This window comes from Aphis gossypii, chromosome 1 (assembly GCF_020184175.1).
Source record: "Aphis gossypii isolate Hap1 chromosome 1, ASM2018417v2, whole genome shotgun sequence".
In the NCBI taxonomy this organism is placed as follows: domain Eukaryota; kingdom Metazoa; phylum Arthropoda; class Insecta; order Hemiptera; family Aphididae; genus Aphis; species Aphis gossypii.
Window position 1 is genome coordinate 13,691,418 of NC_065530.1, and position 14,332 is coordinate 13,705,749.

A 14,332-nucleotide genomic window follows, 5' to 3' on the forward strand; every position below is an offset into this window, starting at 1 on the left:
AAACCTGCTGTTTACAGCACAGATTACAGGAGGCCGATTCTTGAAATCATACGACTAATTCTCGCATGCGACAAAAGTCATACATTTTGTCGACAGTGACAAATTCTTATCGCATGCGACATATAATCGGTATTCTTGAATTGAAATCGATAAGATGTTATCACTTGTCGCATGCGATAAAGTAATCGAAAATCTAGATTTAACAGTATTTTTAGTAGATTTAACAGGTCTTCCAGGGCTAGCCAATTTTTAGCGTTACGCCGTTATTTTTTTATCATAGATCAGTATTGATTATTGAATAGTATCGACTTATACAAAATATATACAAAATACAAAAATATCTATTCATCAATTATGGAAAATACTAATGTTGTTCAAAATGTGAGCTTGGTCACAATAGATCATTATATGAGTAATCCTGTGGACGGTTTTGATTCCTTGTATTCTGAATTTTGGGGAACGCAGGTACTTCAGGTTCCCGTTCTTAGGGTGTTCGGATGTACTCCAGACGGTAATTAAAATGATTGCTTAAAAAATGAAAGCTATATTTGTATAGTTTATTTTGGTTTATATAATAATATTTTAGAGTGCTTGATAAATAATACTAAGAGTTATTACTTATTTTTAAATATTTAGGTGAAAAATGCTGTCTACACGTGCATGGTGTATTTCCTTATATATTTATTTCATTAGATGAATCATATGAAACTAAAAATCAAGAGATCTTATACAATTTTGGAAATAGTCTTGATAAAGCACTATGTCTGGCAATTGGATCCACAAATTCAAAATCTAAACATATTCATAATATTATTACAGTATGCGGAAAGTAAGTTAAATAATTCCTTTCCTTTAAAAGCTTATCTACATATTTTAAAAATGAATATTTTTAGATCGTTTTATGGCTACCATAGAGAAAACTCTAAATTTTTAAAAATTCTTTTTTACAACCCATATTCAGCTAAAATTGCTGTTGATTTATTACAAGTAAAGTACATATTTGTATAATTTAAATATCAAATTCTACATATTTTCTATACTTATCAATAATATGAAATATTTTATTTTAGATTTTAAATATTTTTATTTTTAGAATGGAGCTATTTGTAACACAATATTCCAGCCACACGAAGCACATATACCCTATCATTTACAATTTATGATAGATTATAATCTTCATGGAATGAATTATATAAAACTATCTGCCGTCAAGTATAGAAATTCTATTGAACAAGGGTAAGTCAGGTTAAAAATATTTGTTGGTCAATTTCTTTCATAACTTATTGGGTGTTATTTTTTAGTACCGTAGAGTTGATTTTTTATGATCAATGGTATTATTTTGAATTCTAAAGATTTTTGTTTAATTTTTATATATTGGGTAAAATTTCTATTTATTTGTGTTCAAAAGATTTTAAGTAATAATTTAATGGCTATCCGTAATTTTAAGCTGAGCTAAGAAGAAGAAATGCTTATCCCTTTATAAATACTATATATTATATAAAAAAAATTTCTTCATTATATTTAACTATTGATTCTTTATGATAATTATTAATGTATTTTCTTTTATTATTTTATTGTTCCAATTGTAACGCTAATTAATTTGGTATTTTTTATTAAATAAGAGTTTCACATTATTTTTTATTTTTTGGTCTATAATTTATTTAAATATTTATATTCTTAGACTTTCAAAAACTAGTCGGTGTACTAATGAAATGGACGTACAAGCTATCCACATCTTAAATCCTGTACTAATTAATGGTATGAATATTTTTTTCTTCTGTAACTTATTAAATATAATTTTGATCAATTTATTATTACTTATTATTATTTATAGGAGAATTGGAAAATTCTGGTTTGGTCAATATTCGGGAACAAATAAATAAATTATCTACAGACTTGAATGTAACAAGGAAAGGACTTGAAGTATTCAGTGGAGAAAGAAAATTAGTGGTTCCTTCAAATATAGAAATTGAATTTAGTAATGAATTTAAAAAGAAAATGAAAAAAATAGAAGTAATTTTACAATGTTTTTAATCATATATAGTATATTATACTTTTATTATTAATAATTATTAATTTAAATCATTTTGAATATTGTTTTTATTTGCTTAAATCATTTCCAATTTATCCAAGTTTATTTGATTTAAAAATAATGTACAATAGATTTTTTAACATAAGTTGATGTACTTAAAATATATTATTTACTTTAATATTTATATTTATATTCAAATTTTATTAACATTTTTATAGTAATTGTTGAATAAATTTATTTGTGATTGAAAATATTTGTGTTTTTCAGAAAAAAAATATTACTAAAAAGACATTGCCTGAGTTAGAAGTATCTGTGAATGAAGATTTAGTTATAAATTTATCACAAGTTTTCCAGTCTCAAACCTCTTGTAAGTTATAAATTATTATTATTTTTTTTTTATGTTTTAATATATTTATATGTTCTATATGACTTGTAGTATAAGCGACTTCACTCATTTTTTTTCAACCAATCCCCAACTGGATAAAAATGTATAGCTTATTGTAGTTTTTTGATATTTATTAAATAAATGTTTAAAAAGAATGGTGTAGATACATTTTAATGTTTTATATTGTTATCAATACATATTATAATATATAAGTACAAACATAATTATAAATATCATATAAATGATGATAAATGATAATATAGGAATGCCTAGAAAGCTTTGATGTACTACCTTTATAGATACAATTAAATTTGTGTTTGAACTATGATTATTGTCCGTTATCAAGGAATCAGGAAAAAATATTGCTGTTTGTGCCAATAATAAAAAAAGGGCGTATTATAGTCTATAGACAGGTTAAAATATAATGAAATACATATCTTATTGCTAGGACTTAACTGTTTGGAATATTGAAAGAGGTGTCTATTAAGTCATAGATATGTATCAAAGTTTGACCATTTACTCATTATTTCTACATTTTGCTATCCTTTTATGTATACTACTATTTTTAAGGATAATACAATTCATTTTTTAGTTACATCAGCTATCAGATATTTGTATGTTTTTATATTTAATTTAGTTTTTTTTTTATCAATTATAAATTATACTTGTATAATTTAGGGGATAGTCAAAGCATTGATTTAATGAATTTATTAATAAAAGAAACACTTGCTTCTAAAAATGAAGATAGTATTCTCTGTCACAATATTTCAAATGAAGATGAAAATGATTCTGAAAATGAAGAATTGTCTATATCTATGATGCAATTAAATGAAAAGTATTTTATATTTTAGCTATTACTTAACTATAATATTATTTTGATTTTAAATCAATTTTTGTAACCCCTTCCATTATTAATTGATATTTTTTATGTTATAGTTTATCTCAAAATGAAGAAAATAGTAATATTTCAAATAAAACTCTGATAAAAGATTCGTTAATTCAGTCCAATATTGATGTGGATAACTCCAGTTCATGTTTATCCAACAATGATGAGTTAATACCAGTTTATAATATTACTTAACTAACATTTTATAGATTATTATAAATTTTTCAGAACATTTATAGTAAATTATAATGATGAAGAAACAAACAGTAATCAGACAAGTGATATGTTTCGTAGTTCAAATAGTTCTGTAGAAATATATGATAATAACACATTAAATTATATATCGTACACTGATAATAATGATAATACTAGTATTTCAAGTACATTATGGACATTGAATTTAAAACCTCCTTCATATGATGATTCACTAAGTTTTATTGATACATTTAAAAACACACGATATAATAAACAATTTCAACTCCAACATAATAATGTCATCGAAAATATTAGAAAAGATCTATTTTCATTAAGTTTTCCTGTTAGTAATGATATAAATTTTTTTGCTTCTGAGAGCAGTATAGTTTTAGAGCCATTAAAGCGACCACCATCATATTTATTGGCATTAAAATGGTTAGAAACGCGTTATCCAAAATACAAACGTAAAAAAAAAAATCTAGGAAGTAATAAACGTAAAGGTCTTATAACTCCCGATTCACTTTCAAAATCAATATTATTGAAAAACATCAATTGTGTTACACCAAATTCTAGTCAAAATAAATTCTATACATCTTCACCTTATACACCAATAAAAAGAACAAATAAATCATTGAAATCAAAAAGAAAACTTAGTACTCTTTTTCTGGATTCATTAAATGTGAGAAATATAATTTAAAAAACTATAATCTAAATAAAATTAATAAAAATATATTATATTTTAGGCAGATGCAAGTAATGATTCAAGAACTGAATTTTTTAATTCACTTAGAACTACTAACAGTTCAGATAGTAATATTTTAGATGCAATACATATTGGTCAAAGTTCCCACAACTTTTGTATTGATTTAGAAAATACAAGCAATGTATTTTATTTTAATTGTGTTTTTAATGCATTGTATTATAACTAAAAGTATTGTTAATTTTTTTTTTTTTTTTTTAGAGTGATAACCTTACTATTATAACAATGGAATTACATACACAAACTAGAATTAATATGAATCCAGATCCAGAATATGATTGTATACAAGGCATTTTTTATACTATTTTCAATATATCAGATAATTCTTTAAAAACAGGTAAATTTCTTTGAAAAGAAGAATTATCTTGTTACATTTCTTGCATTTATATATATTTATATCAGGTTCTATTTTGGTGAATCAAATAAATAACAACTTTAATGGTTTTTCAAATTTTAAACCACAAATAACTGTTTGTAATGATGAAATTGAGTTGGTGAATACATTTTTTCAGTTGGTAAATAATTGGGATCCTGAAATTATTTGTGGCTATGAAGTAAGTATAGTACTCAATGTATATCTGATATAACTTATTTCTGCCAATTTAATAAATTCTACATTTAAATGGTTTAACACATTTTATTTTATGTAGCTTGAATTAAAAAAAAAAAAAATTGATTTTCAATAACATTAATATTTTATTACAATGTTATTTATGTTAGATAGAAATGCATTCATGGGGTTACTTGAGGGAAAGATGTCGTCACTTAGGGCGTAATATGAATAAAGAATTATCTAGACTAATTATGGAAAATGAAAAAACTTCTGAATATGAAGAAATGAAAATCAAAGGACGAATTGTTCTTGATGTTTGGAGATTACTGCGACACGAAGTTAAATAATTTAATTTAAGTTTTTGAAACATATTTTAAGTAACTTTTATTTTAGTTGTCAGTTCAAAGTTATACATTTGAAAATATGGTATACCTAATACTACATCAAAGAGTCCCCAGTTATTCTTACCAAACACTTTCATTCTGGTGGGATCATAATACACTTTTATACAGGTAATATATATATGTATTTTTTTTAAATATAGAACTAACTCAAACAATATTATAAATATAATAACAAAATTAAAATTAATTTTATACATATAAATGTAAAAAAACTTAATACTTCAAAAATTCTTATTATTATAAACTGTTCATAGTTTAAAATATTTTAATTTCATTAGCTTGATTAAAGGATTTGATCAGGATGTTGGAAATCTTGACTTCTGTCTTTCAATAGTTATTTGTGTTTTTTTGTTGTACCACTAGCAGTGGCGGCCTGGGCACAGATTACTTGATCGCCTTAATTAAAAAATACCCCTCTTTTTAGGTACAACTAGAAAAACATGAGAACTTGAGCATATTTGTCCAATACATTTATTCTAAAGATACTTGACTATAGTAAAAAGGTTATTAATTAAAATACATTTATGAAATTTGAACATACTACAATTAATTTAATTAAAAACAAATTATAAATATGGATGATTAGATAATAATATACAAGCAATTTTTTCAATTCTATTGATAAATGTGCATAATGACTTATTATTTCTTCTAAATCAGGAACATAGTCACTTTCAATGCTAATAAGTAATAACTAATAAGTAATAGAAGTTCTAATAACTCTTGGCTTATTGATAATTTTAATCTTGTTTTTATTATTTTTAGTTTGGAAAACGATCTTTCACAATACGCTTGTGTGCATGAAAAGAGTTTTAAATAAGATGTATATAATTGGGTGAGCTAAGAATAATAAACTAATAACTAGTAATATATTATTGTGGCTATGTGATTGTCCCAAGTGATTTTACTGAGAAATATTATTTTTATCGATCAATATAAATTTCAAATCAAGGTACTATGTTTTCTACTTGTACAATGTACATTGATATAAATCATTAGTTCATTACTACTCAAGTCATTATAATTATAAAATTACTGAAAATAAATATTGGAGTGTTGTACATAGTATGGATTATTATGTTATGTAAAAATTGTTTTTTCTCTAAATAGGACATTCCTAAAAAAAATTGTGCCTTTAGAATCTTGTCCGTGCGGGAAGATTCCCCCCAATAATCTGGCTTTGTTTAAGGGGTCTTATTAGAAGAGGCGCCCAGTCGGCGATTGTCGTCTTGCCAACCTAGCTTCTGGCCGCCACTGACCTCTAGAACAATCTAGCAACTAGTTATTATTAATTCTTTTTTTTATGTTAAACTATATTTAGATGGTTGACTATGGATTATTATCTGTTTAAAGTTGAAAGTACAATAAATATTTTACAACAACTAGATATAATAGGTCGAACAAGTGAACTTGCAAAATTATTTGGTATACAATTTTATGAAGTACTGTCAAGAGGTTCACAAGTAAGTAATTGTTCTTAAAATAAAGTGTGGTTTTTTTTGATATTTTATAGATGAATATTAGTACATAATTTAATGACATTATTTTTCATAAATGTCTTTAATATAATAAATTAATTTCCTACAAATTTTTTTTTATTGAGGACATTTTGTGTTTATGATCTACAGTTTAATGCATTATTGTAAAAGTTTTACAAATTATTAATATTATACTGTTTTTAGTTTAGAGTAGAATCAATGATGTTACGTTTAGCCAAAAACAAAAACTATGTTGCTGTTTCACCCAGTATAAAACAAAGAGCTGAAATGAATGCACCTCAAACCATACCATTAATTATGGAACCAGAATCAAAGTATAAACAATTACTCTCCATATATTTATTTTTATTTTTAACCTAGTGCTTATTTATGTATGTGTTTTTGGAACTATCAAGATTTTATACAGATCCGGTCATAGTTCTAGATTTTCAAAGCTTATACCCATCTATCATTATAGCTTATAATTACTGTTTTTCAACATGTTTAGGCAATATTGATCATCTTGGAAAGTTAGTAAAACATTTAATTTATTTAAAATTATGTTCTGATTTCTTTAATTATAGATTATTTTTAAATTATAATAACTTTTATTTCATGTTTATAGAACGGAAGTATTTAAATTTGGTTGTACTAAGTTAAATGTACCTTTTCAAACATTACTCAAATTAATTGACGATATAACTATTTCTCCTTCTGGAGTTGCATTTGTTAAAAAAAATATCTGTAAAGGAATTCTACCATCTATGTTACAAGAAATATTAGACACCAGAATAATGGTAAACAATGATAATACAATGTGCTTATTGTATAATTTATTTACTTACTTACACTAATCAATTAATTTAGGTAAAAAATTTGATGAATGAACAAAAAAATAATAAACATTTACATAAGATTTTAAATGCCCAACAACTTGGATTAAAATTAATTGCCAATGTTACATATGGATATACTTCAGCTAATTTTTCTGGAAGAATGCCATGTATTGAGGTACTAATACTAATACAGAGGAAAGATATTTTTTATTATTTTTATGATTTTGTATTAAAAGATAATTTGGACGTTTAGGTTGGTGATAGTGTAGTAAGCAAAGGACGTGAAACTTTAGAGAGAGCAATAACATTAATTCAGTCTACAAAAAAATGGAATGCCAAAGTTATCTATGGTGACACTGACTCTATATTTGTGTTATTACAAGGTCGGTCTAGAGAAGACGCATTTAAAATTGGTAATGAAATGGCTGACATTGTTACTAAAGATAATCCTATACCCATAAAATTGAAATTTGAGAAAGTATACCTTCCCTGCATTTTGCAAGTGAGTTTTCATATCTTTTCTTGTATCAATGATAAATAGACAAATAGGTTTTTGTTATTCATTTGATGATATAAAATGTAGACAAAAAAAAGATATTGTGGATACATGTATGAAAACATTGAACAAAAAAAACCCAAGTATGAAGCTAAAGGTATCGAAACTGTGCGCCGTGATGGATGCCCTGCAGTGTCAAAGGTATATTTTATTTATAAAATTAAATAATTAGAATATCATCTGATCCTTTAAAACTGAACTACAAACCTGTATACAGCTCTAATTTTTTTTAGATTTTAGAAAAAAGTCTATGTATTTTATTTGAAACAAAAGATATTGCAGCAGTAAAATGTTATATTGAAAAACAGTTCAAAAAGATTTTTAAAGGTAATGTAAACATACAAGATTTTCTCTTTGCTAAAGAGTATAGAGGGCGCAATGGATATAGGCCAGGTGCATGTGTACCTGCTTTGGAGTTAGCCAAGTAAATTTTTATTTAAATATTTTATTGTTAAATATTAAATATAAATTGTTGATTTTATTTAAGACAATGGACTGCAGTAGACAGACGTGCTGAACCACGAGTAAAAGAACGAGTTCCATACCTTATTGTAGCCGGATCAAAAGGTTTACCGTTGATAAAACTTGTGCGATCACCAAGGCATTTTATTTCAGACAAAGCTGCTCGGATAAATGCAGAATATTATATCACAAGAGCAATAATACCGCCTCTTCAAAGATGTTTTTCTTTGCTTAATATTGACATTAACAAATGGTAATCATAATAGTAAACAAATTGTTGATTAATGAAGAATTATTTTATTAATAAACTTATTTCAGGTATTCAGAATTACCTCGTAAATATAATTTTCATTTTCCGGATATAACTACTACAACAATTAATCGGAGGCAAACTCTATCTCAATATTTTTTTTCACAAAATTGTATTTTATGTAGTAAGTTATCACAGCATGGTTTCTGCGAACAATGTCAACAAAATCCTCAGTATTTAATTGTACAACTTAATCATTTATTATCAAAATGGACTAAAAAACAAGATGATTTAGAAACGGTATAAATTAAATTATTCATAATTAAAAAAAATTATTCAAATAACACCTATGTGTTTAAATAGATTTGTCGATCATGTTGTGGAAGAAACTTTGAATTAAAGTGCAACTCTTTAAATTGTCAGATATATTATAGTTCTCAGCAAGCAACAAAAGATATGCAACAGTATTCTTACATAAATAATATTAGGCAAAATTTTAATTTATAGAATTTATAATTTATAATCAATGATAATACCTACATACATTTATGGTTTTCAGTAATGCATTCAACCTAATTTTGTTTTTGATTGACCTAATGTATTGTAGCCTACAAATTATATTAATTAAAATCAATAGTTACAGTTTATTGAAAAACTGCAACTAACTAAAATTTTCTCCATTAAATCAGCCAATAATGAATAAGTTCGGTAATCAATAATAATTGGCATAATTTGATAAAAAAATAATCACTTTATTTTATAACTGTTTAATAATTGTTGTTACATAGGTACTTGAAATGTTCACCAATCATTGATTTTAAATTTTAATATTGTATAGATCATATTAGGTATACATTATGTAACATAGTTTACTTGATAGTATGTAATTTATAATTATATTTTGTTATTATATTATCGCAATTTTTATCATATTTTACAATTATTTTTAATTGTAATCTTATTGTATACTTAACATTTTGTGAAGTGGTATTTGCCTGAATAATACATATACAATAAATAAATAAATATATTTAAAATAAAAACTATCGCATATTATATAATCAGTGTTTTTTAACTATGATTAAAAATAGTAGGTAGGTATATTAATATTGTCATGTTTTAGATCGAAGACCACTCAATCGTCTTGACAATTGTCCACTCCAATTTCAAACAAATAATAATGTGTGTTTAATTATTTATAAGTTAAAGGTGTTGGTGTTTAGAACATTTGTTTACACGGCTTACAGAATGTTCAAAACATATATAAGTATAAAGTTGGTATAAGTAAACAAACAACAATTTATTATTGTGTGCCTGGCTTTTTTTATTGAAAAAGTACATACTAGGTATTAGTGGCGTATTACTATCAAAATTTTGTTATTTAATAATCTCTAACCTATATATTGTAACATGTGTAATACATATTAATATGTTACTTACATATAGTAATAACTGTTTTTATTTTAGGTAATTGTCCGTTTTTATGTAACTCTTATTTGGCATTTATGCTAATAATCGATTGTAAATAGGTACCTAATACGTCTATTTACACTTCAACATATCCTAAAATTTATCGATATGTGGCTTGTCCAATCGTTTTGGAAACTGTGCGGTCTGTTCAATGTCGATCTAACTTATAATAAATTCCAAAACGTATACTCAGTACTCTTAATTGTCACATGCGTTTACAATTTTATCACCGCGTCGAACGCTTTATGCAAATTAGACCATTGGTGTGACGTTTTCTCTACGGCCATGATCGGGATGTACACTAGAGTGTTGGCGTCCACTACTCTCTTGTCAAGGATAGCCATAATGGCTCAATCGAAACAAAGTCTACTCAAGTACAAAGAAACTATAAAGGCTTTCGAAATATATTCGCCGACGTCATCTACCCAGCACAAGAACTACAAGATATTTTCGTTCGCCGTCGTTTTCGTGTGTCTGAGTATAATCTTACCAATAAATATAAGCCGGTTGTATTACCTGTACCAAAACGAGTCCTCCGACGTATCGTTGTTAATCTACTATCTGTTCATATACATTCAAAACCTGAGCATGTGTTGTATAGAAACGCAATTTGTCACCCAGTGTTTTATAATCTACACCAGATTCCGGGGAATCAACGACGATTTGAAAAAACTACGAAACGAAAACGTTAATTACGCTAAATACCCGTTTATTTTGGGCTCGTCGGCAACTATGTGGAAAGATTACAAGAAATCGTTCCAGTGCGTCAGGTATGACAAGGACTTTTATCGTCCGCGGCTAATTAGTCATCCGATGGCCAATGCTGTGGAGATACTCAGAATCAAGCACTGGCTGACTCGCCAAGCGGTGGACATCCTCAACAATCTGTTGGGTATCCAGATGGGACTGTCGGTGTTCTTGTTGTGGGTAATGGCCTTGTTTGATATTTATTATGAGATATTTCACAATTCTCCGTCGAAGTTATTGGTCTACGGTTGGCTGTTTCAATACTCTCTGAGATTGTTTATGATTATCTTAGTAGCACACTACACGACGAAACAGGTAAGTAGTAAAGAATATCTGATATAAGAATAAAAGAACCTAATTACTTTAAGAAGATATTAAAATATTTAAAATTACCCATATTACATTTTTTAGTGTAATATTATGTATTTAAACCTAATTCGTAGACGTATTTAAAAATAACTTATAATAAATACATTTAGGATTAAATCGTCAAGCGTTAATACCATAAAGTTTTTACTTATTTTTGAAAAGTCGATTACGTTCAGATATTGTAACTGCAGCATACCTACCTATTCAGCGCTCTGTAATAGGTACCCAGCAGGGAGATAGTAAATTCCGCTCGAAATGAACAGGTAAAAATAAGATCTGTGGTAAATTCCGCCCGGGAAAATATCCAAGTAAAAAAAGGTACCTACATGTAAATTCCACCCAAAAACACCTATTTTACCCTTCATTTACAATTTCATATTTTATTGAAGAATATTAAGCTAAGTAAATATATTATAAATAGGCATTATTATTTAGTATTTACTATATATTCTATATTACTTATTTTAGGCAATAAAATCAAAATCAATCATTTTAGATACAAATAATCAAATGTTGGATAATAGTACAAAAGAAGAGGTAAATTACCATGTGATATATATTTTATAATATAATATATTATACATAGTGTTTTCACTGGTTCAAATGATTTTAGTTATTGTTGTTTGTGAATCAAATACGACATCAGTCAATCGCATTTACTGCGTGTGATTTTTTCACCTTAAATACACAAATTATAAAATCGGTAAGTGTAAATAAAATATAAAGTTATTATACCTAGGTACCTACATGAAATGGTTGGAGTGTTAACCTAGACTAACCTGTTTCTTAGTTCTTTATATTATCGACATTTTACCATTATAAAAAATTTTTGATTTCAATTTTTTGAACAAATTTAAAAAAGCTCTAATGGTGAAAATAAAGTCTAACGAGTTCTGGAACTAATCCAAAAATTTCCAAAAAGTTAAATACCGCAATAAATTTGTTGCATATATTTCATATATTGTGCCTATTAATTATTATGAACTATGGATGTATTGCTATAATTTTATTTGTGATTGTGAGTATACTAGCTGACCATTGTTTTTTTACCTAGGTATTTATAAAATGTAGTGTTTATTCGATTTTTTTGATATCTAAATTCAACTGATTATCACTACGAGTCTTCGACCACAATTTTCAAAAATTATCAAACTCTGTTAGTAATTAAACTATGGGTAGGTATTTCAAATATTATTTTTGTATTCTAATATTTTTGTTGTTATTATACTTCATAATTCAATTATTTAACTAGTAGCAGTTTACCTTAAAGGTATATTGTATTCAATGTGTACATAAAATAATTCTTAACAATTTAAGATTTAATAACATTGCAGATTCCTTAATTTCTAGTTATCACCTTAGCTAGTTGTAAAGGTCGTAAAATAAAATGTTGCTGTAAATTGCTAAACGGTTTATTTTTAGTTTTTATGTTTTAAAAATGAATAAAATAAATTAATGTGTAGCTACTACGGCAGTTCTATCTATTAATTCACTGTTTTATTCACTTATCATATTTTATTTATAGGTATATCCTTATTATGTAGGTACCTAGGTACTATGGTCTATGGAACAAATTGAATAGATGTGGTATCTTTTAAAAATAAAAACGAATAATTTATGACTATAATTAATTTTTGTTTTATATATATTATATATATATATTTAGGCTATAGCTGCTGGTACAACCTATTTGGTAATATTAGTACAATTTCATTCATAAAAAATACTAAATAGTCAATAATGTAAGTATTAAAGGTCTTTGTCACTCTTTAGTCTATTACTTGTAGATTACTTGTAGTTTTATTTATTAGTTCAAATGAATATAACTATAATTATTTATACTTATATATTTTATTAAAATATATAATATGATTTGTCGTTAAGATATTAATAATAAATTGAAAATAAAAGTTTTAGATTCTGAACGGATTGGTGACTGTATTGGTTTTATAATGATATGTGTTTTTTTTTTTATAATTTTTTTTTTGTGTCTGTCACCACGTTTTGGAGCAGTAAAAATGCTTTGATTTTTAGACGCAGCCCCGTTTCTGATAGGAAAGTGAATCTAGTTGGTACTCTGGAGTTTGGGGGATTAAAAGTAAAAAATTTCCAATAGTTCTCAAAAGCGTCAGGAAAAACCCTAAAAAAGTAACAGAAAAACAGGAATTTTTACGCAAAACCAGTTTTTGACAAAATCGATTTTATTTTAGTGTAACTTAAAAAATTATAACTATAAATACTTAAAATTTTCACCAAATGTTTATGTTAGTGTTATCTAGATATAGTTAAATTTTTAAAAAAATTTGGATTACCAAAAAAACTTGAAAATATAATACAAGGTTCCTTATGAGTTGATCTTATTGTAGTTAAAAAAAATTAAAAACTGTTAGTCACAATTTTTTTATAAGCATTTATAGTTCAAATTTTTACAAAATCTGTCGAAAAGGCGAAAATTTGTAAGTAATTTTGAAGTTGAAAAATCATAAAATGTTTTGTATTTATAACTAAGGATTAAAAATACAACACTAAGTTTTCCATAGGTTTTTCTTCAAGTAGCTATAGAGAAAACTCGAAGCATCATTATGGACAAATTTTAAGTGCGTTTGAATTTTACATTTTTACGAAATCGCGTAACGATAACGATTTATCCTCGATAACGATTTTAAATATTTGTTATTATTCAAAAAGTATAAGTCGTAGATACTTGAAAATTTCACTAGTTATTTAGAATATTTAGATTGTCATTTTCTTTACATGATTTAATTTCCAAAATATTTTGACTTTTTTGAGCTATTTATAGACAACTGAAATGCTGAAAAATATTTCTTGGTCAAAATACTTGTCAAAGTACTTGAAAATTTAATACAAAGTTTCTCATAAGTTATTCTTATAGTGATTAAAAAATTATAAGAACACATAGGGACAATTTTTTTTATTAGCATTTGAAGT

The 14,332-nt window shown here is 25.8% G+C and overlaps 2 protein-coding genes across 5 annotated transcripts; both read left to right on the plus strand.

Moving 5' to 3' along the window:
- Nucleotides 1-24: 24 nt before the first annotated feature.
- On the plus strand, nucleotides 25-9,532 carry LOC114128621 (DNA polymerase zeta catalytic subunit). Of its 4 annotated transcripts, XM_027993174.2 has the most exons (26): nucleotides 39-511; nucleotides 637-829; nucleotides 894-987; nucleotides 1,094-1,236; nucleotides 1,682-1,758; nucleotides 1,835-2,013; nucleotides 2,300-2,399; nucleotides 3,096-3,252; nucleotides 3,354-3,470; nucleotides 3,532-4,177; nucleotides 4,242-4,382; nucleotides 4,460-4,595; nucleotides 4,661-4,812; nucleotides 4,979-5,149; nucleotides 5,205-5,323; nucleotides 6,537-6,678; nucleotides 6,898-7,028; nucleotides 7,110-7,223; nucleotides 7,319-7,490; nucleotides 7,561-7,704; nucleotides 7,783-8,031; nucleotides 8,113-8,226; nucleotides 8,319-8,509; nucleotides 8,573-8,800; nucleotides 8,866-9,097; nucleotides 9,161-9,532. In XM_027993174.2, exons 1-26 carry the CDS (start codon nucleotides 355-357, stop codon nucleotides 9,302-9,304), a joined length of 4,443 nt encoding a protein of 1,480 aa, XP_027848975.2. In that variant the 5' UTR covers nucleotides 39-354; the 3' UTR covers nucleotides 9,305-9,532. The 4 variants fall into 4 exon arrangements, with proteins under 4 accessions (XP_050053977.1, XP_027848975.2, XP_050053975.1 ...); XM_050198018.1 differs by lacking the exons at nucleotides 39-511; nucleotides 894-987 and having other exon boundaries at nucleotides 709-829; nucleotides 9,161-9,530; XM_050198019.1 differs by lacking the exons at nucleotides 39-511; nucleotides 637-829 and having other exon boundaries at nucleotides 1,071-1,236; nucleotides 9,161-9,529.
- Nucleotides 9,533-9,915: 383 nt separating this feature from the next.
- LOC114128624 (uncharacterized) lies at nucleotides 9,916-12,414 on the plus strand. Its single transcript, XM_050198024.1, has 3 exons — nucleotides 9,916-11,329; nucleotides 11,852-11,920; nucleotides 11,997-12,414. The coding sequence occupies exons 1-3, from the start codon at nucleotides 10,376-10,378 to the stop codon at nucleotides 12,105-12,107; spliced, it is 1,134 nt and encodes a 377-aa protein (XP_050053981.1). The 5' UTR covers nucleotides 9,916-10,375; the 3' UTR covers nucleotides 12,108-12,414.
- The last annotated feature ends 1,918 nt before the right edge of the window (nucleotides 12,415-14,332 follow it).